This window comes from Callorhinus ursinus, unplaced genomic scaffold (assembly GCF_003265705.2).
Source record: "Callorhinus ursinus isolate GAN/ISIS: 27379988/994484 unplaced genomic scaffold, GSC_fseal_2.0 scaffold26, whole genome shotgun sequence".
Classification (NCBI taxonomy): Eukaryota; Metazoa; Chordata; class Mammalia; order Carnivora; family Otariidae; genus Callorhinus; species Callorhinus ursinus.
This window is the reverse complement of record NW_027397088.1, coordinates 15,731,728-15,750,944: the sequence shown is the minus strand read 5'-3', so window position 1 is coordinate 15,750,944 and position 19,217 is coordinate 15,731,728. Positions and strand designations below refer to the sequence as shown.

Sequence of the window (19,217 nt, the reverse complement as noted above, 5' to 3'; positions counted from 1 at the left end):
TGGCAGGTGGCCTGGCCTGCATGTCACGAGCTCCTGCCCTGGACCAGGGATGAAGGAAACCATGTGGACACGGGGGCGGCAGAGGCCTTTCCTTTACTCAAAGGTCCGGGGGTCAGCCACGTCCCAAGCCGGCCCTCCAGCACCAGGAGGCTCTCATCACAGGGGTGGAAGGTCTCAAAGGGGAAGTGAAAACCATCTGGAAAGAAAGTGAAAAGCACCCTGGAAGGAGCAGGGCCGCCCATGTATGAAAGCACCATTTCTGCCCATTTTTAAAAGCACTTTATGGCAAACCTGCTAATTGAGGGTAAACAGAGGAGCTTCTTTAAAACCTGGTTCCAAGTGGCCAAAGCCTCCTGGCAGCACGGGGCCGGGCAGCGCCCTCCCTGCATCCCACCAGACAGCTGCCAGGGAGGCTGGGCGGCTCCCCTCAGGCAGCCCAGGAGGCCTGACCGGGCCTTGCGGGACCTGCAGGGTCCTCACAAGCCATTTCTAATACCCAACCCAGAGTGAGCCGTTCCCCAAGGAATGAACGTACATGCGCACACACCACACACCCCAACCCGAGAAATAACGGATTCAGACTAAGATGAGGCCACCGGCAAAGGAGGCAGCTTCGAATGCCCTTCTTACTCATCAAAACCACAGATTAAAGCCCCAAGAAGGACCCGCACAGACGTGATTCTCTGTACGGTATTCTGGTCCCACACAACACCTGGCTACCCAAGACGGGCGGAAATGGGCGAACCCCACATTCTGGAGAGCCTCACGGCCAGGTGGCAGCGCCCCGCGAGCTAACGGGCTCGGGCTCGGCATCTGCTGCTGATGCGAAACACCCGGGAGGCCAAAGCACCTGCTGCCTTCAAGCTCCCACTTTAAAAACGAGACCCACGTCTATTTTCAGCTTTTCTATCCCATTAGCCGAAGGCTTCCCCCCCCACCCCGGCCCACAGCCTGAGCCCCGCGGACGCACCATCCCCCCCAAGTCCCGCCTGGGGCTCCGCTGCGTGGGTTGTGAGGACAGTCACCTCCCACAGAAGCAGCCGCGCAGCACAGGACAGAGGCTCCGCGCGGAGAGCGTCTGTGGGAGGAGGACCCCCCCCCCAAGGACATAGCGTGAGGGCCTGGAGGACAGGCGTGTGCTGCCCAGGACAGGTGACACAGCACCACTGTTGTTGGAAAGGTGGCCCCGGGAAGGGCTCTGGGGCCGTCACGGTGTGAGCGGTGCGTCCTCGAGGGGCAGGGCCGCGCACCCTGGGAGGCTGCAGGGTGGGATGCGGAGGCGCGGGCCTGCCGCCTGTGCGGGGACAGCCCCAGGAAGCGCTGCCATCTGCGGCCACAATGGAGCCACAGAGCCGGGGCTGCCGATGGCGTCCGCCCCCAAGGACAACGGGCAGCTCTCGCAGGACCAGGGCAAGGGACGGAGGGAAGGACCACAGGGGACACAAAAGCACAGCAGAGACTTGTGGAGTTGGATGCCGAAGGAAAAAGGCCCCGAGTGTCCCGAGGCCCCTGAGGAGGACAAAGCCAGCGGCCAGCTGCCAGCGCTGGCCCTTGGCCTCGTGCCCTGCTGGGGGCGCACCCCAGTTCTCAACTGGAGGTGGGATAGAAGAGGCCGGTGCGGTCTGCGACCCACACAAGGCAGGAAGGCAGGCGGCCCCGCAAAGCACTCCCCACCCCCCCCCCGCCCCCGGGCACAGGCTCATTCCCGGGGCAGGGGCAGGGGCATGACCTACGCAGGGGAGTGGCCCGCGCGGAGCCCGCCGAACCTGCCCTGCAGGCCGCACGCTGTGGGGGAGGGGCACGGAGCCCACAGAAGGACAGGGCTCATTCCCTTGGGTCTCAGGGGCTCCGCGGGGCTGCAGCGAGGGAAGGTGGCCCTGTCCCCAGAGCCCTAGAATCTTGGCTTTTCTCACAAAACCAAGACCGAGGAGACTTGGCTCTGAGCCCCCCCCCCCCCCCCCGTGCACCCCAACCAGTGATGGACGTGCACAGGTGGCCCCTGTCCCCCCCCACCCCCCGGATCTGCACCCCAGCCCCTGCCGTGGGGGACGGCACACTGTCCCTCATTGCCTTAGCCCAGCCCACCAGGGTGAGCGGAGGCCCCGGCAGCCACCCCCACCGAGATGCTGTGCGGGGCTGGGCCAGGTCCCCACGCGGGGCAGGTGGGCAGCGGGCTCACGGCTACAGAGCTACCGTTACCAGGAAGAAGAGACCCAGAACGAACGGAAGTCTGTAAAAGTAAAGACATTTCTGATTTTAGTCCCCGGGACCCTCCAGGTCAGGTCGGACACAAGCTGGACCAGCGCTGCTCTCCATCCGGGAGTCGGGCCTCGCGGCGAGTGCGTCGCACCCCAGGAGAGCAGGGGACAGTCGCCATGGCCGCAGGCCCCGCCCCGACCACCAGAGCCCCAAGGCGAGCCCGCGGCGCGCACTGACCTCATCGTAGCGGTACATCAGCTTCAGCCCTCGACAGGACTTCTGCTTCTCCACGTGGCGCAGGGCGCACTCCAGGCAGAACACCACGTTCTCGTTCTCCTGCACGACCTGCGGGAAGAGCGCCGGTCCTGAGGGCCGGGGCGTCGGGAGCTCTGCCGGGGCGCGGCCCCGCGCTGTGGCCCAGGCCGAGGGGGTGCCCAGGCCGTGAAACTATCGGGCAGCAATGAAAAGCCGGGAACAGGCACCCGGAGCAGCACTTTCAACCAGGAAGCGAATAAATGCCCATCTCAGAGGTGCACCTACGGGCGTGGGGGCCTCACGACCCGCTGGGTTTCTGCTGCCCACAGGCCGGAGGAGACCCGAGGAGAACGCGAGGCCTGTCTGAGCGCTCAGCTTCTGGGGCTTCCGGGACGGCGACTACACAAACCGGGGCGGGACACGAGGTGGCAGCGTGGGTCCGGAGCGGCTGTGCAGGGACGCCCCCGCACGTTCTCCCCCTGCTGCTCGGTGCCCCATCAGCTCCGCTGGTCACCCAGGGGCTGCCCCCCGACACTCCCACCACCCGTTCCGCGCGATCTGCGGCCCAGACGTGCGCGGAAGCCGCCCGCGGCGTGGAAGCGCGTGCCCGGGGCCCACGGGAGCCCGGACGGCCAGCAGGGGTGGTGTGGGGCGTCCTGGCCCCCAGTCGTGCTCTCCTGCGCGGAGAAAGGGAAAATGCTGTCTTAACACAGGACATGCAAGAGGCTGACCGGCCTTTTCATAAAGATGCAGGGGAAGCAGCTGTACGACGAGCTGGGGGAGGGAGGACCTAACACAGGAAGAAAGCCCTCACCTTTTAAAGACACTCGGGCCAAGCACAGAAATAGACAAAAAGAGGAAACCGTAAACAAAAACACAAAGCTTAGGACTCATCCAAGCAACGAAAATTGTAAAATAAAACCTGTTTTTACATACAAATTCATGTGGATCTATGCTTTCTTGGAAAAACACTGGGGCTGCTAGGAAATGCCTGGTGATCTCTCTCAGGGCCCGCCCGTCTGCATGACGGCCTGAGCACAAACCCACGGGAACCAGCCGGGGCCCCCACACGGAGGTCGTGACCGCGCCACCGCGGCTCGTGGGAAATAACGGGGCTGTCTCCCACAGGAGCGGCTCCGGCCGACACAACAGGATGCGCTCCGGGCTCCGCGGCTTTCCCAAGTGCCGCTCACCCAACGGTTTTAAGATCTGGGGACATGCTTAGCACTTTCTCTAAGAGACCACGGCCCTAGATTTTATCTTTCTAGAAGTACCTTGGAAAAGACGGACCAGACAGAAGAAAATACAGATCTTCCTGGACTCACGAGAGGCTCACATCCTGATAAAACCCAGCGAGTTCAAAACATCCTCAGGCGGAAAATGCACGTAACGCGCCCGCCGCCCGGACGCCGCGGCCCGGCCCGGCCCACCCCGCACGCGCTCGGCCCCGCACACGAGCCCGCGGCTGCACAGGGCCCGGCGTGTCGCCGTCTCCCGGATGCTGCACGGGCCCGGAGGACAGAGTGGTGGTCGGAGCGCGCGCCGCGGCCGCCACCGCCCCACGCCTCACACGGGATGGCACGGCTAGGCGGGAGGCGGCCTCAAAACTAAACACTGGAGTCCAGTTTCTAGCGCGTGCCTACCACTCTGGGGCCGTCGACAAGCAGAACAATCGGAAGAGCAGCCACCTTAAGTCGGGAAGCCCCCGGAGGTAAGACGGGCGCTGTGGCTGCTGTGCACGCGGCCGTCCCAGCCCCGCCCCGGCCACTAGTCCTCACCCTGCGGACACAGGGCCTTTCGGGCGGCACCTGAGGCCCCAGGGCGGGCCGGGGGAGGGGGCAGAGGAGCCCAAAGGGCCTGCCGTCGTCGGCCCAGAAGCGGCTCCCACCAGAAACCAGGAGCTGCGCTGCTCACAAACCTGTTTTCACCAGACACATTTCTGAGTCGTCAGACTGGAACCTGACAGGAGCCGAGGCCGGACGGGACCCGCGAGCCCCCCCCCCCCCCCCCCCCGGCGAGCAGCAGCTGGGGCGCGACGGGCAGGGGCGGAGGGAGCAGGGCGGGGACCGAGCCCCTGACCCGACCCCCGTGTCCAGGCCTCCCCCGGGCTCACCATGGACAGGTAGCACAGGTGCTGGCAGACCTGACACCTCCTCTCCGACGTCTCCAACTGTAGCCACTTTCGAGGCTTTTTCTTGCCATCCGCCATGGCGCCATTGCCGTCGTGGCTGCCGTAGCGCGCGGACGAGTGGAGGCCGGCCTCGAACAGCTGCCGCCGCTGCCGCAGCTCCGTATCCCTGCGCGCACAGAGCGGGGGCGGGGCGTCAGGGCGCCGCGGCGCAGGCCGCACCGCAGGCCGCAGGGCTCCGGAAGCCCCGTGGGGAGGCCAGGAAGGGGCCTCCAGAGGAGGCAGAGCACGAGAGCCGCGTCTACCACAGGGGCTCCGAGGACCGGAGCCGGGGGAAGGCCGCGCATTGGCAGAGGTGGCCAGCCAGACCCGACGCCAGGTCGCCTGCAGGGGGGTGGGGACAGCGAGTGGGGGGCACCGGCCGCGGCGGCATCTCGAGGCCCGGGTCGCATCTCTCCAGGGCCGCACACTACCGGGACCCGGGCAATCCGCCCAGGGCCCGCCTCCACCCCTTCCCACCGCGGCCTAAGCTCCCGCAGCTGCGCGCCAGCCCGTTCCGACCCCAACATCAAGCCTCGGGACGGAAAGGGCAGAGGAAAGAGAACCCACCCCGCTCCCAAAGCCTACCGCCCCCCCCCCCCGCCCCGGCCGCCCCGCCCCCCCCCCGGGGGCCCCCCCCCCTCGGCCCCCCGGGGGCCCCCCCCCCCCCCCCCCCCCCCCAGGGACTCCCGGAAGCCAGACCCCGAGTTACCTGAGCTCATCCAGAAGGGCGGAGATGGTACTGAGAGTGGGGCCGTTTTCCTTTTTCGCTTCCGCTTGTGCAATCTGGTAGAGTAACTTCTCCATGGAGAATGGCTTAGCTATATGGCGACGCTTCATTTCCTGCAAGAGGCGACACAGCCCTTCAGGGGACGCGTGGGCTATCTGAATTCCCAAACTCTGAATTCCGGGTGGATTCAAAGCAACTGAAAGTCCTGCGACAATCCCGTCCATCCGCCCGCCCCGGGGGAACGGCAGCAGAGAGCAGGAAAAGTCCTCGCTGGGGGCACGCCCCCCACAAATGCATGCCACCGCTTTAAAATGGGTGCAGATTTTCTACCCATTTTAAGTTTGACCTTAAACTCCTTTTATACCGTCTTCCCAATACTGTGTGTGGGTCACTAACAGAACTCAAAATCGTTCACGATACTCACTCCCCTCTACTAGAGGAACCCCCCCCCCAGCTACCAATTAAAGGTCTCAAAGGCATCCTCTGCAGCTAGCTCCCCCTTCCCTGGCCGGTGTGCACGCCCGCACGGTCCACGCACAGTGACGCAGCAGCGTGCGCAGGGGGCTCGGTCAGCCTCACCTTGGCCGTCTCGAAGCCCATACTCGTCCACTGGGTGGTGGCAAAGTGCACGGTCTCCGAGACGCTGTAGCCGCAGCAGACTTTGGACACAAAGGAGCCCGGGAAGCAGACGACGAACTGGCCACTCTGCTGCACGGTCCTGTGCACCTTGATCCCCTCTTTACACAGCACCTCCGGGGAGATCTAGGGGGACAGGCCGGGCTGGGGCGCACTCCCGTCGGCTGCCCCCAACCACGACCCGCTGCTCACGGCGCCCCCCGCCCCGGGACACGGCCTCAACCCAGCAGGTGTGTTAACACGCACAACCTGTGTGTGTGTGTGTGGGGGGAATCAGGACTTCAAAGGGGCCTGCGTGCCAGGAGGTAGATTGTTTTGTATTAAGGGTTTGCTTCTCCTTTAGGGAACACACACAATTCCTCAAAGAAGAACAAAGCTCTCAATGAGTACTGGCCAGCGAGTGACACCGCGTTCACACAGGGGTGCGGTCACTGGGGGAGTACACAGCCCTGTCCCGTGCAACACCGCCACCTGGAAACGGGATACACATACACCGCCGTGGCCTCCGGCACCAGGTGGGCGCAGCAGTGCAGGCTGGGGGGCTTGGGCCCAGCACCCCCAGAGGGGCTGATGCTCCCCTTCTCTGAGCTGCACCCAGAGTGAGGTGGGCCCAGCAGGGACAGCAGACCGAGGCAGAGGTCAGCAGAGGCCAGAGAAAGCCGGGGTTCAGGTGTCAGAACACAGCTCAAGGCTGAAGTTAGATTCCCAGCAACTCAAGAGGCCCAAGACCTTCCTGAAAACGGGGTCAGAAGCCTCCCGACCAGCAGCCCAGTCACCTGGGTGGCCCACAGGAGGGCCCGATGTGAGCACGGGACCCTGCCCCCCAGAACACCCCGTTCTGCACTTACAACACAAGCAGGCCCTGAACCAGAGTCCAAGGCCCCCATGGACGTCAGCTTGGAGTTCTGTGCAATCTGAGAAAAACACTTCCCTAGTTTGGTTTTCATAAAAGAGAACATTTGGGCTGGGGCAGATCCCTGGAGGGTTGACTTTTCAATGTCGTCTTTGCCTCTGAAGGGCAGGTCAGCAAAGAAAGTGACTTTTATCCAACAACCCCGAATCCCCGCTGCGCCCAAACATCCGCGGCCCGGGTCTGCAGGCCCAGGCGGAGGGGCCTACCATGACGTTGCTTTCCAGCATCTGCAGCCCGGGGGTACCGTTGGCCTGCAGAAGGGTGTGGACCACATCCTCAAGCTTGTTCTCCTCCTCAGCAGGAATGCAATACCTGGGGTGTTTGGAAACATGGGCAGAGCAGAGCCTTGACAAGGACCCTCCGCCCGGGGAGCACAGTGGGCCCCACCCCGCACCCTCCCACAGGGAACAGAGCAAACACAGCCCTGTAGAGCGGCCTCAGAGTGTGGGAGGAGGGACGCACCCCGGGGACCGGCGCCCCACTTCCCAGGGCCACACGGCGGCCGCGGCAGGTGAACGCGCTCCTCTTATGCAGAGCTGACCTAAAGGTGAGCCGAAAACCCTTCAAACCCAAACCGGACGTTTAAAGCCCCCTATAGATCAGATCCAGACACACGTGCAAAGCCCACTGGCCTCTGGTGCGTGCCCTACGCCTGCAGAAGGCGCCGCGGGACCAGGGCGCTGGTCCCCCAGGCAGGGGAGGGCTGCGGCGGCCGAACCCCGCCATCCTCCACACACAGTCAGGAAAGGAGTCGAGCCTGTCTGTGTGCAGCCTCGCGGCCCACGCTGCCCGGACACCTCAGCGGCGTGAAGTTCTGAAATGGGGGAGCAGGCCCAGCCCCACCGAGGGCACCGTGTGCCAGAGCCCAGCAAGCCCGGGGCCTGGCCCAGCCGGCTTGGCGACCAGGAGAGCAGCGCCGGAGGGCCACGTCGGGCAAGCTCTGCAGGCGGATGGGGGGCCTGGCCAGGGGCAGGGGACAGAGCGGACCCTTCTGACTGCAGCTGAGAAGCTGGCCGGGATGGCGAGGGGGAGAGAAGGCTGGAGACGTAGGCAGAACTGAACCGACAGGAGACTCCGGACCCTCACTGCGTCACGGGGGGGAGCAGGCCACGGGTCACCAGTGTCCCAGGAGGGCCCACCAGGAACACACTCCCGGAGCGGTCCGAGCAGGCCACGGGCCAACGAAAACCTCCAGTAAAATTCAAAGCAGGGTGACAGTCGGGAGGCTCACATCAGCAGTCCCTGCCCCCGGCACAACCAGCTCCAAACTTGCGGCATCCCCCAGGCCCCCGGCCGGCCCTCAGCACTGGTGTCTGTGGGGAAATTCCGCACTCAAGAGGCCAGATCCTGGTTCAGTATAGGGGGTGCCATCCCCACATTCACATTTTCTACAAATGCTTAGGTTATTTCAATGTCAACATTCCCTGTTCCTAATTTGTGCCTTAATTCCGGGGTTTCCAACCTAAATCACATGCTTTCAGAAAAAGCGCACACCATCAAGTTCTCTGATCCTATCCCGGCCTCCTCTCCACCCCCCAGCAGCGGGGTTTGCAGGGATTAGTCTTCCAAAGGCCCACAGAGTCTGACGCTTGCCCACCTCTCACGCATGGTCGTGCCGTGAGGACGGATGCCCGAACACACCCATCTCACCCCCAACCCCGTGGGGCAAGGAGGGTCAGGTCGCAGGCCTGGATGGAGCCCTGTGCACCCCAGGCCTGGGGCAGCCACAGCAGCTCGTCCATGGGCAATAGCAGGCCCGATGCGGCCGGCACGCGCTCTGTCCCGGGCCTCCAGCCCACTCAGCCTCCCCGGCCCGGCAGCCACTCACTAGCTCCCCACAGGACACGGAGGACCCCTTCCTGGGCAGGGAGGCCCCCACGGGGGTCCCTCCCTCCCAGCCGGCCTCAACACGAAGCACGCTTGTGGCCGCGTGGCCCGAGAGCAGGGAAGCCATCATGACGCTGCTGCAGTCACGGGCTTCTCGGAGGGAGGACGTTAGCTGTAACACTTTGTTTGTTTTAGTAAAGAATGCCTAATCACCCCATTAGGACAATAAATGCAGTTAGCGGGGTACGGATGTGCTGTTGCTGGCCTGTCAGACAAGACAGCTGATCATGTGCCGTCATCTCCATCTGGCTCCATGAGGGAAGGGCCCGGAGAGCCAGCGAGTGGACCAGGCCGGCCGGGCGAGGGCTGACCGGCGAGGGTCACAGGTGGGCACCCGGGCAGCAGCGGGAGCAACCCGCGCCTCTTCCACAGCAGGGACCCCTCCCACGGACACCTACTCTCTGTAGCACGCTGGGTCAGAGACACGAGCAGTGGGGACGCTGAAAATAGCCTCACGTGAGGCTTGAGAGAGACAGGTTCACACTGGGGGGAGGGGGGCCTGGGGACACAGCCAGCAAGACTGGTCCCCTTTCCGGGACTCCCCTAACAGTTCTCACCCCTGACATGACACCATGTCCTAAAAACCACCACCACCAAGTACTGTCCTCGAAGAAACAGAAATGGCCAATACGCACGAGATGCTCAACCTGGCTCACAATCCGAACCCTTCAAACCTCCTAAGCCTTGCCACCCCGAGCGCTTCCAACGCGGGTAAGAAACCCCACGCCTGACTGGGAGCAGCGGACCACCCCACACACGGGCAAGCTCCCCAGGGCTGTCGATTGCCTGGGGAGAGGCATCAGGAACGTTCCGGAATCATGGTTCCCCGCCCCACCCAAGTGCCCCAGTGGCAGACGTACTCACCAAATGCAGTCAGCACCAGTGTGTAAGTAGTCAATATAGGGAAGGTGGTTTTGGTCTCGAGACCAGCATGAGGTAGAAAAGACCATGCCAATGTTTAGCCAGGGAATTGTCACTCCTGCAGAGAAAGGAAAAGGCGTTACAGAGGACGGCGCCAGGGTCTCTGAGTCCGGGCAATGCGAAATCCTGGTCTTCCTCCCAAACGGGGAAGAGGGAAAGAAAAAGGATTCAAAATCAGATACCACCAGGGAGAACAAGGCACTGGTGCTGCTCGCTGCTCGCTGCACAGAGAAGCCAAGAAGGTAGACGCGCTTATAAAACAGGATTAAAAAACATCTTAGAGGCACCCAGGCGGCTCAGTGAGTTAAGCGCCTGCCTTCGGCTCAGGTCATGATCCCGGGGTCCTGGGATCGAGCCCCGCGTCGGGCTCCCTGCTCCGCGGGGAGCCTGCTTCTCCCTCTGCTCCTCCCCCAGCTCGGGCTCTCTCCGTCTGTCTTCTCTCTCTCAAATAAATAAATAAAATCTTAAAGCAAAAACAAACAAACAAACAAAAAAACCACACATCTGAATGTGGGAGTCAAGTCGGGAAGCAAGATGCCCCAAGGAGCAGGACCATGACGACTGCTGCCCGTGAACCACCGTGCCACACGCCACGGCCCGCTGCACCCCAGGGCAGAGAACGGACGGCACACGTGCCAAGCCGGACCGCTTGCAGAGGCCCTGAGGACCCCCGCGGCCCCACCAGTGCGTGGAGGGCCCCAGGCCACCTTTCCCAGGGGGCCCGGCCCTCAGTGACCACAACCCCCAGGACACCTGCTGTCCCTACTGTCCACAACCAATCACTTAGGAGCCCAGACGAGCCCTACGGAGTCAGGAAATTAGCTTTGAAAATACCAACTGTGAGATGGAAAGCTGGCCACTATGTGTCTGCCCAGCCTCTAGAGTCTATCATTTGGTTCACCTTTCCACATCTTGACGGACATCAATGGTCCTTTTCCTCTCTTTTTCTAAAGAGCAAAGTTTCCAATATATATGCTCCGCACGGTAACCTGTCACATGTGGTCACGTGGGGTGAAGCCCGCTCTGCAAGATGCCAGAGGCAGAGGCCTCAGGACCCTAGAGACAGCGACCACTTCGGGGTGCCTGGGGGGTGGGGCGCAGTCGGTGAAGACACTGACGCTTGGTTTTGGCTCAGGGCATGATCTCGGGGCGGGGGGGATCGTGGGCTCGAGCCCCGGGTCGGGCTCTCCCTCTGCCCGCCACCCCGCTCTCTCGAAAACGACAACAAAGACAGCAGCCGCGTCAGGCTTACCAGGCACAGCACCGAGGTGACGCAGGATGGACCCTGTGTTATTGGGGAGGACGGTGAGGTTCCATCCATGCCTGCAGAGGAAAAGCAGAGGGGCATCACAGACTGGCGGGGAAGAACACCGTCTGGTCCCCAAAACACGGCCGAGCGTGTCCCGCGTTACCTTGAGAACGGTTCTGACTTCCCCACCGGGAACCCGCTGCCGTGGGTATTGGTGTCCACCTTGCCGCAGTGCACGGCCACGTGGCAGTCCTTCTCTTCCACTAGCCTCCAGTACTCTTGCTGCGGGGAGAGGAGAGGCCCGGTGAGCGGCCCCAGTGTGCACACGCCACGGGGATGTCCACGGGCCACGGAGGGCCCCGCCGCGCGTCCGCTGCTGCTGAGAGCCCCCGGCAGAGCTCAGAGGAGGACAGCGGGGGCTGGGTCCCCAGAACCAAGGAAGGGCTCGAGCACACCTGTACCCCGTGTTCAAAGCAGCTAAGTGGGAGCAGCCAGGGTGCACAGGCGCACAAAATCTATACGACAGAGGACTCAGCCTTCAAGGCGAAGGTCATTCTCACACAGGCTACGACCGTGAACTTGAAGGCATCACACCGAGTGAAATGAGCCAATCGCAAAAGGACAAGCGCCACAGGATTCCACGTGCGTGGAGGCACTCGGCATCATCAGGGTCAGAGGGAAAAAATGCTGGCGTCCGGGGGCCAGGGCCGGGGTGTTAGTGGTCAATGGGGAAGGAGATTCAGTGTGAGAAGATGAAAACTTCTGGAAACGGATGGTGGTGATGCTCACGTAACAACGTGAAGGCACTTAACGTCACTCAGTCGTACGCTCAGAAATGGCGAGGGTGGAAGTCATGTGTGGGGGGTGGGGAGCAAGAGCAGGAGGGAAGCGAAGCCGTCCCCCCCAACCTCAGACCGATGAACATGGCCTCCGGGTCCGGCACCTCGACGACGCACACCTCCCGCCCTCACTCCCCACCACCGGGGATCCTGACCTCTCTGCGGGGCCATCGGCCCCAGCCGCAGGCTAGAATCACCAGCAGCGAGGACGACATCCAGCCGGGCTGTGGACCAGGCCAACGAGATCAGACGGGGATGTCACACCACCAGCTGTAAATGCCTATCAGGGGACGGTAGCGAGTCCTATCCACACAGCCAGGGGCGCAGGGCTCAGGAACGAGTTTTGCTAACAGGTCAGCGGTGCTCAGTTTCCCTCAGGCAACTTCCCCAACTCAGAAGCACTTCTGTCATTAAATTTTCATTCCAGAAGCAGAGCATCACCTTCCCTGATCTTGGCACAGCTGAGTAGCTGGAACCACGCTTAGAGGACGATGCTGAGCCCTCAAGCACCGGCTGTCACGATGTACGGTTCGGCTCAAAGAAGTGCTCCTGGCTCTTCAAAGGGGGGGCCGGCCTAGAGAGGTCGAAGGCCCCAAGAATAAATCCCACCCCGTTAAGTCTCTGGGCTCCCTAAGCACGTCTCCCTGAAGGAGACTCCGGAGTCGCAGGCTGCGTGAGGGGACGCACCTGCCGCCAGGCGCACAGACCGACAGCAACCTCCGGCAGACGGGGACCCACCACCGAGTTGAAGACCACCAGCCAAGAGAAGACCCGGCCCTCTTCACAGGATCCAGAAGCCTCACAGACTCAGGCCGGAGGTCTGGATTTGAGCAGACCTTCCCCTCGTGTTCAGATACCACGCAGGTGCTGAACGCCGAAGACAAAGCAGGACGTTCCGAGAGAAGGAATATTCCTGAGCAGGCGACTAGAACGAGCTGTGTGTCCTTCGTGCCACACGCAGTGGCAAACTCTGTACCCTCAGAGGCTCCCACAGGGACCTGTGCTGGACAGCTGGGGCCTCTCTCTCCAGCTCAGCTGTTCACCTCAAAGGGTCCCACCCCTTTCTTCAGACATCTCTCCCACAAATGCCACGAGCCCTCTGGAAGCAACAGTGACAGCCACACATGTCCCAGAATCAGGGCCCGTCGTGGCTGATGGGACTTGGCTCCGGTGGGGCCAAAGCGGGGGGACGGGCTAGGGGTCAAGCCATGGTGTGGTGTTCAAAGGCGGCGCCCGGGGTACAGAGCTGGGGTGGCCCGTGGCGACCAGCAGAGACCTAAGGCCTAAGGGAGAGACAACAGACACTTGGGGCCAAACCGGGACACCGAGTTCCCCTAACTGGGAAGCCAAGCAGTGGGGCGGCTTCCAACGGGTGCTGTCCGAGGAGTGGCTCCACACGGCCGCAGTGCGGGGACCGGGCGTCCTGCTCTGACCTGGCCTGTCCAGTGACTGTCCTCACAAGTCCCCGCCCAGGAAGCGGGGCCCCTCCCGGCCAGCACGGGCGTAGCCAGGGAGGTGGCACACCCTGTGCCGGACAACAGAAAGACGCGGTCTGCGCCCCGTTCACCCGCGGCGGCCCCGGACCAGCCGCAGAAGCCCGGCGACCTGCCCCCGACGGGCCCAAGTGCTGGGCAGGGCCCGGCTCCAGCGGCAAGACCCCAGCCGGGGGAGGTAAACAAACAGACCAGGTCCCTGTCCTGCCGCAGCGGCTCACCCAGAAACTCCCCCTAATTGGTCTGGGCACAGAAGTGCTCCCTGTCTTTCCAACCTCACATGAACTCAAAGAACAGAGTTGGCAGAAGCACAAAAATGGCAATCTGCCAATCCCATTAGACAAAAAACAGAGGAGAAAACGCACAACTGTGGTTTCCAGGGATTCCAAACATTCTCTTGCATAACAGACACACAGAGGACGGGGTGAGGAGCGGCCACTGGGCAGGGGACGCGCCTGGAGCTCACCCCCAACTCAGCGTCTCACGGATCCCGCCAAGTCAGGGAGAAGCCGGGGAGGCGCGCCCCCTTCCGTACACATCCTCTGCTTCTGAACGAGGGCAGACTCAGGTGCGGCTTGCCTGCCCCCGGCAACAGACCCCGACGACAGCCCATCGGTCCATCAGGCAGCGGGAGGCCTGGGGCCCGGCCCAGCGCCCTCCCCACCACTGCAAGTCCCCCCCCACTCACCTCGATTTCAGCTGGTGCGGGCTCCTTGCTGAAGCACATGTTCATGATATTTCTTGCTGTTCGATAAAAAGTCGTTAAAGAAACAGACCTTCCCTGAAAACAAAGAGTGAAGCGTAAGAAACTTAGCAGAGCCCCCACCCCAAATGAGGCTGCACCGCGTCCCAGCGCCTCCCCATGACCACAGGCCGCTTTGCGTCCTGAGCTGACGTGAGCAGAGAAGGCAGAAAAACCTGTGCCGACCCAACCTGCCACCCTCGCCGTGCCGGCAGCAGACGGAGCTCTGAGCCGGCAGAAATGGGGGCTGCACACCAGGCAGCCTCAGAGAGGCGCCCCCGTGACGCATGGGAACACACTTTGCTTTATGGGGAGGCAGGCAGAGCTCCTCGCTTTACCCCACCTGAGGAGCAGGAGAAGGGGTTGGGGGCAGGGGAGAGACTGATGGCATCTGGATGGGCTGGATCAGGGATGGGGGAGGGCCTAGAAGAAACGTGGGGTGCCCTCCACACCCTGAGGGTCCCCCTCCTGAAAGCCAGCCAGGTGAGCAGCCTCCCCTCGTGGAGGCGAGACGGCAGAAACACTCTGGTGGGTTCTCTGCTGCAGAGACCACGCGCTGCCCCCCGCACACCGCCCGGGAAAAGCACCCAGTGCTGCCGGACACCCAGCACCCTGGCCCCTGCCCAGGAGCATGCACGAGGATGTGCTCGCCGCCGTCCTGGTCAGCAAATCCCACCTTAGATCCCGTGCTCACCGACCACAGAGGGGAGGCACCGTTTTACAGAGACTTCGTAAGAATCATGCTTTTCTCGTCCCTCGACTGCAGAGGTGCTCTCGGAGCACCTACTGTATACCAGGCCGAGTTTTAGGGGCCAGAGATGGAGCAGTGCTCAACTGGACAAGGTCTCTGGCCTGTGGGACACAGCCTTTGGGAAGGTGATGAGGGCTGCTGAGGAGGCAGGGGGTGACAGGGGTGGCAGGAGAAGGTGGCCTCCAGCTGAGGTGGTCAGGGAAGGTTCCCCTCACGAGGGGACAGGGCACCGCCGTGGAAAGTAACGGGTTTAGAATGGGAAGCAGATCCTCTTGCCTTCGGAAAGACAATCAACACCATCAGCACACAAGTCCTGGCATCTAAAGGGACTGCGTGGGGTTCTACCTACACAAAGTACTTCCCTCCGACCCCAAACTCCTCCAGATATGCTGTTCCTGACAAGGTAAGAACCCAACTACCAGGAGGGGCGGGATATTGCATCAGCTGAAAAGCAGAGCGCCTGTAACTCAAGAAGGTGGCACCTGCACGCAAGGGTCAACACCCACCCGGCTGACAGGCCGGTAGAACCAGGAGCCCCCCCCCCCCCAAGTTGGTGCGGGCTGCTGACATTGCCGCGGCCACCACACCCACCACCAGATGGTGACGAACCCTACAATGGTCGGTGACAGGGCCCGTTTCCAGAAAAACTCTACTCAGATTCGCCTCGTTCTCACTGAGCGGTCCTTAAGTAACAGAAGTAAAAAAAAAAAAAAAAAAATCTCACTTCCCGAGTTGGCGATGCAGTCACCGGACTTAACGAGTGGCTTCAACCGAGAAGAGCTTCTCCTGCACACATCCAGGAAACACCCAAAGAGTGCTCTGCAATTTATTCCATGCCCCTCTGTTCCTCTTACCATGCAATATTTAGCTATAGAGGAGGCTCCTGCCCACCCCCAGCGCCCCTGAGGGGGACCAGGGCGAAGGAGACGGAGTCCCGCTCAGGGTAGGAGGAGAAAGTTGGTGGAGGCAAGCCCGGTCCGTCCCTCACACAGGAGCAGAGAACGGAAGCCGAGGGCAAAGAGAAGCGTGGCCGCAGGCAGCCAGGGCCGTGACTTCCCGAGCGCTCCGAACCCACAGCCGGCCGGCCTTCCCAGGCTTCTGTGCGGGGCCGGCGCCTCGGAAGCCCACGGCCTCGCCCGCCCCCCCTTCCCCCCCACAGGTGGGGACACAGCTGGCTGGCCCCGCCCCCCTGCCGTCCCCGCAGCGCCCCCCACGGGCTGTGCAGCCGCGCTCGGCGCTTCAGGCCTGCACGGCCCCGGCCAGCGCCCCGCCCCCCCGCCCTGCCGGGGGCCCACCTTGTAGATGCACTTGTGGAAGTCACTGAGGACGCCTTTGTCCTCCTCCTCCTCTCGCGCCACTTCCTTTTCCTGAGCAAAGAGTCGCCGCCGGCCCGTCTTGAGCTGGGCCTGGCCCACCTCTTTGAGCTTGCTGCGGAAGCCGTTCCTGTGGGCCACGCCGTTGATGAGCCCGTTCTTGGGCTCGAAGCGGGGCAGGGGATGGAACTTGTTGTAGTCGTGCTCCGTGTGGCCCTCGAGGGGCCCCTTCCGCTTCTCCAGGATCTCCTTCTCCATCAGCACCTCCCTCTCCAGCCGCCGGTGCTCCTCGGGGGACAGGGAGTCATAGGACAGCAGGTACTGGCAGTAGGCCTCCTGGAGCTTGGCCAGCCGGTCCTGGGCAGTTTTGGGGATGCGCAGCATGTCTGCGAGTTTGTTCCATTTTTTGAGGTCAGTCACTTGCTGCATACCGCCCATCTCGTTAATCAGCCGGAAAAAGCAGGCCAGGTCGAGCTCGCAGCCTCCTGGGACGGCGAGGGGACAAAGCACAGGGACAGTCAGTGAAAAGGACCGTACACGAGACCTTCGTCCACCTGGTAAGTCCGGGGACGCCCACTATGGGCCCCAGATGCCACCAGGCTCCAGGCTCCAAGCGGCAAACGGCATCCCTCCTGGCCCTCGCGGAGCTTAGTCTACAGAGACGGACGCGGACAGTCTGGGGCACCGCGGAGGTTAACGCAGTCGGCAGAGGGGCTGGGGAGCTGCGGGGTCTGCAGGCTCAGCTGCGCCGCTCGGACAAGGTGTCCCCAGGAAGTTGAGGTGTAAGCAAAGGCCTGGACGGAAGGAGGGCCACCTCCCTCCCCCAGCAGGGGGCAGCTCGAACGCTGCAACCCCCTCTCGCACCCCAGGAGGCGGGTGCAACCAGCTGAGAAACGGAGCTCCTCCCCTGAGATGGAGGCAGGGCCTGGGTTGTGCCGCCCTGAGGCACCCGCATCCCAATGTCACCCCCACAACCGCTGTGAGCTCAGGAAAGCGGACATGTGCAGTACGTGCCGCCTGTCCCCAGCCCCTCCAGGCGCGCGCGCGCGCACACACACGTGCACACACACGCACACACGCGCACACACACACACGCACTAACTGGTTTTCAATCTCAGTGGATCTCCAGGGCCAGGGGCAAAATTTGAGAGGGCAGAGGGCAGTCCTGCCCGTCCCTCGGCTCCCGTCGTCCATGCACACCAAGACACTGCTTACCTCAGAAGCTAGCGTTCACCACACCCCTTGACCAAATCACAGACCGGTACATATGCACGTCCAAACCAAATACACTTGAATGCTCACAGAGTGGCTGTCTACACGGGGCCTGGAAGGCAAGCTCCCTCTAGACAATCAAGGAGGACAAAATCTTCCAGAATAACCATCCACTGACTATTGGGAGGTAAATATCTAACAAAATGCTAGGTGAGAGAAGTAAAAAATTAAGTTTTAGGTCATTGGAGGATGGGGACTGATTTCTATCCAAAGTAAAAGAAGCCAAACTCTTGTGGTATCTGAGGGCCGCCTGAGAACAGCATCCCAGTGCAGGGCGGGCCGGGCATCGCGTGACTGCCGGCGTGGGGGGGCAGGCGGGGATGCATGGGGGAACAGGTTCCCCAGCCCCTCCATGAGACCAGGGGACAGAAGTGTGGCAGCCTGCACATCAAGGAGCTCTGCCTGGTGAGAGGCTGGACACATCAGAGAAAACTCGCCCTGCCCTTGGCCAGGAGAGGCCAAAGGCCAAGCGCCCCTCCCTCACTCCAGGTCTGCAGCTCAAACCCAGGAGGGCGGAGGCTGGTGGCACGCTGTGGACTAGCAGAGGTGGACAGGAAGGTGAGCCACCCCAGCCGCTCTCGGCACAGATGGATTAGAAATGCAAACCATAACTTTCGTATTTTTCTCTTTGTAGATCGTTAGAATCCAGGAGCACCTGAAAATGCACACACTGATTGGAAATGCATCATTTCGTGGACCCCTCACCCACTCCCATCAGCCCATTTGCAGGGCCGCTGGGCTGCCAAGTGGCAAAGTCCCTCCCGCCCCCCTGCTCCCCAAGGGTCTGACGCAGGAGGAACAGATTCTGCAAGGTGGCCACAAAACCGTGAAGTCCCTTGCTCAGTGGGGAGGCCAAGCTCAGACGAGGGCCCGAGGCCTCTACAGTAACAGGCCGGCCCAGCACCCCTTTCACAGATGGTGACAAACCAGGGGCTACACCTGCATGCATCAGCAAACCGTGCACACACACCACGGGGACAGGTCCACCTGGCCTCGGGGTCTATGGGAAGGGCTCGAGGTTAAGAAAACCTACTCTCGGGGCGCCTGGGTGGCTCAGTCATTAAGCATCTGCCTTTGGCTCAGGTCATGATCCTGGGATCGAGCCCCACATCAGGCTCCCTGCTCCGTGGGAAGCCTGCTTCTCCCTCTCCCACTCCCCCTGCTTGTGTTCCCTCTCTCGCTGTGTCTCTGTCAGATAAATAAATAAAATCTTAAAAAAAAAAAAAAAGTAAACCTACCCTGAACCAAGGGTTACCGGCTGTCATTATGTCACCCGGTTCCCTCACCTGTCCCCAGAAGGCCCATGGTCCCCCCGTGGGGGGGCTCAGACCTCTCACCACGACCGGGAGGGCCTGGGGCTGCTCTGAGGACACCCAGGGCACAGCCCGCACTGACCGCTCACGCCTGCTCAGCCCGTTCCCACAGCCCCACGCCATCAGCTGACACCATGCCATCTCGGAGCGCAGACCCCAAAACCAAGGTCTTTTTCAAATTAAGTGATTCCCACTCAGGCATTAGCCGTGGCAGGCACCTGCTGAGAGAATAATGAGACCTCCATCTTGAAGGGAGCCTGAGCTTCCTGCCAACTCCTGACACTTGGGTGGCTAAAATGGCTCCTTTCCTCCCCGCTTCTGCACACTCGGGACCTCGGAAATGGGAGGCAGCAACAAGCCCCACTTCACAGGTCTGGAGCTGAACCAGGGAGGCTGTGCGTGACCTTACCCTTACCCGGCTGTCCCCAAAGGAAGCCCCCACTCTGCAGACCCAGCTCATCCCAAACAGATGAGGGATGCTCGAGGAGCAAGCAGCAGCACTGAGGAGGAGGAGGGACACGTGGGCTCTGCCTGTGG

General features: G+C 62.2%; 1 protein-coding gene and 1 long non-coding RNA gene across 2 annotated transcripts in view; one reads left to right on the top strand and one right to left on the bottom strand.

Annotated features, from left to right (window-relative positions):
• Positions 1–19,217, bottom strand: part of JARID2 (jumonji and AT-rich interaction domain containing 2) — a 250,040-nt gene that overhangs the window by 2,544 nt on the left and 228,279 nt on the right. Inside the window, 10 exon segments of the mRNA XM_025891071.2 lie at positions 2,437–2,544; positions 4,568–4,751; positions 5,334–5,464; positions 5,931–6,113; positions 7,107–7,212; positions 9,652–9,766; positions 10,961–11,031; positions 11,121–11,239; positions 13,978–14,070; positions 16,078–16,580. Coding sequence (XP_025746856.1) covers positions 2,437–2,544; positions 4,568–4,751; positions 5,334–5,464; positions 5,931–6,113; positions 7,107–7,212; positions 9,652–9,766; positions 10,961–11,031; positions 11,121–11,239; positions 13,978–14,070; positions 16,078–16,580 — 1,613 coding nt within the window.
• LOC141370092 (uncharacterized) lies at positions 16,542–18,606 on the top strand. Its single transcript, XR_012373831.1, has 3 exons — positions 16,542–17,494; positions 17,857–17,925; positions 18,002–18,606. It is a non-coding gene; the product is annotated as an uncharacterized lncRNA (long non-coding RNA).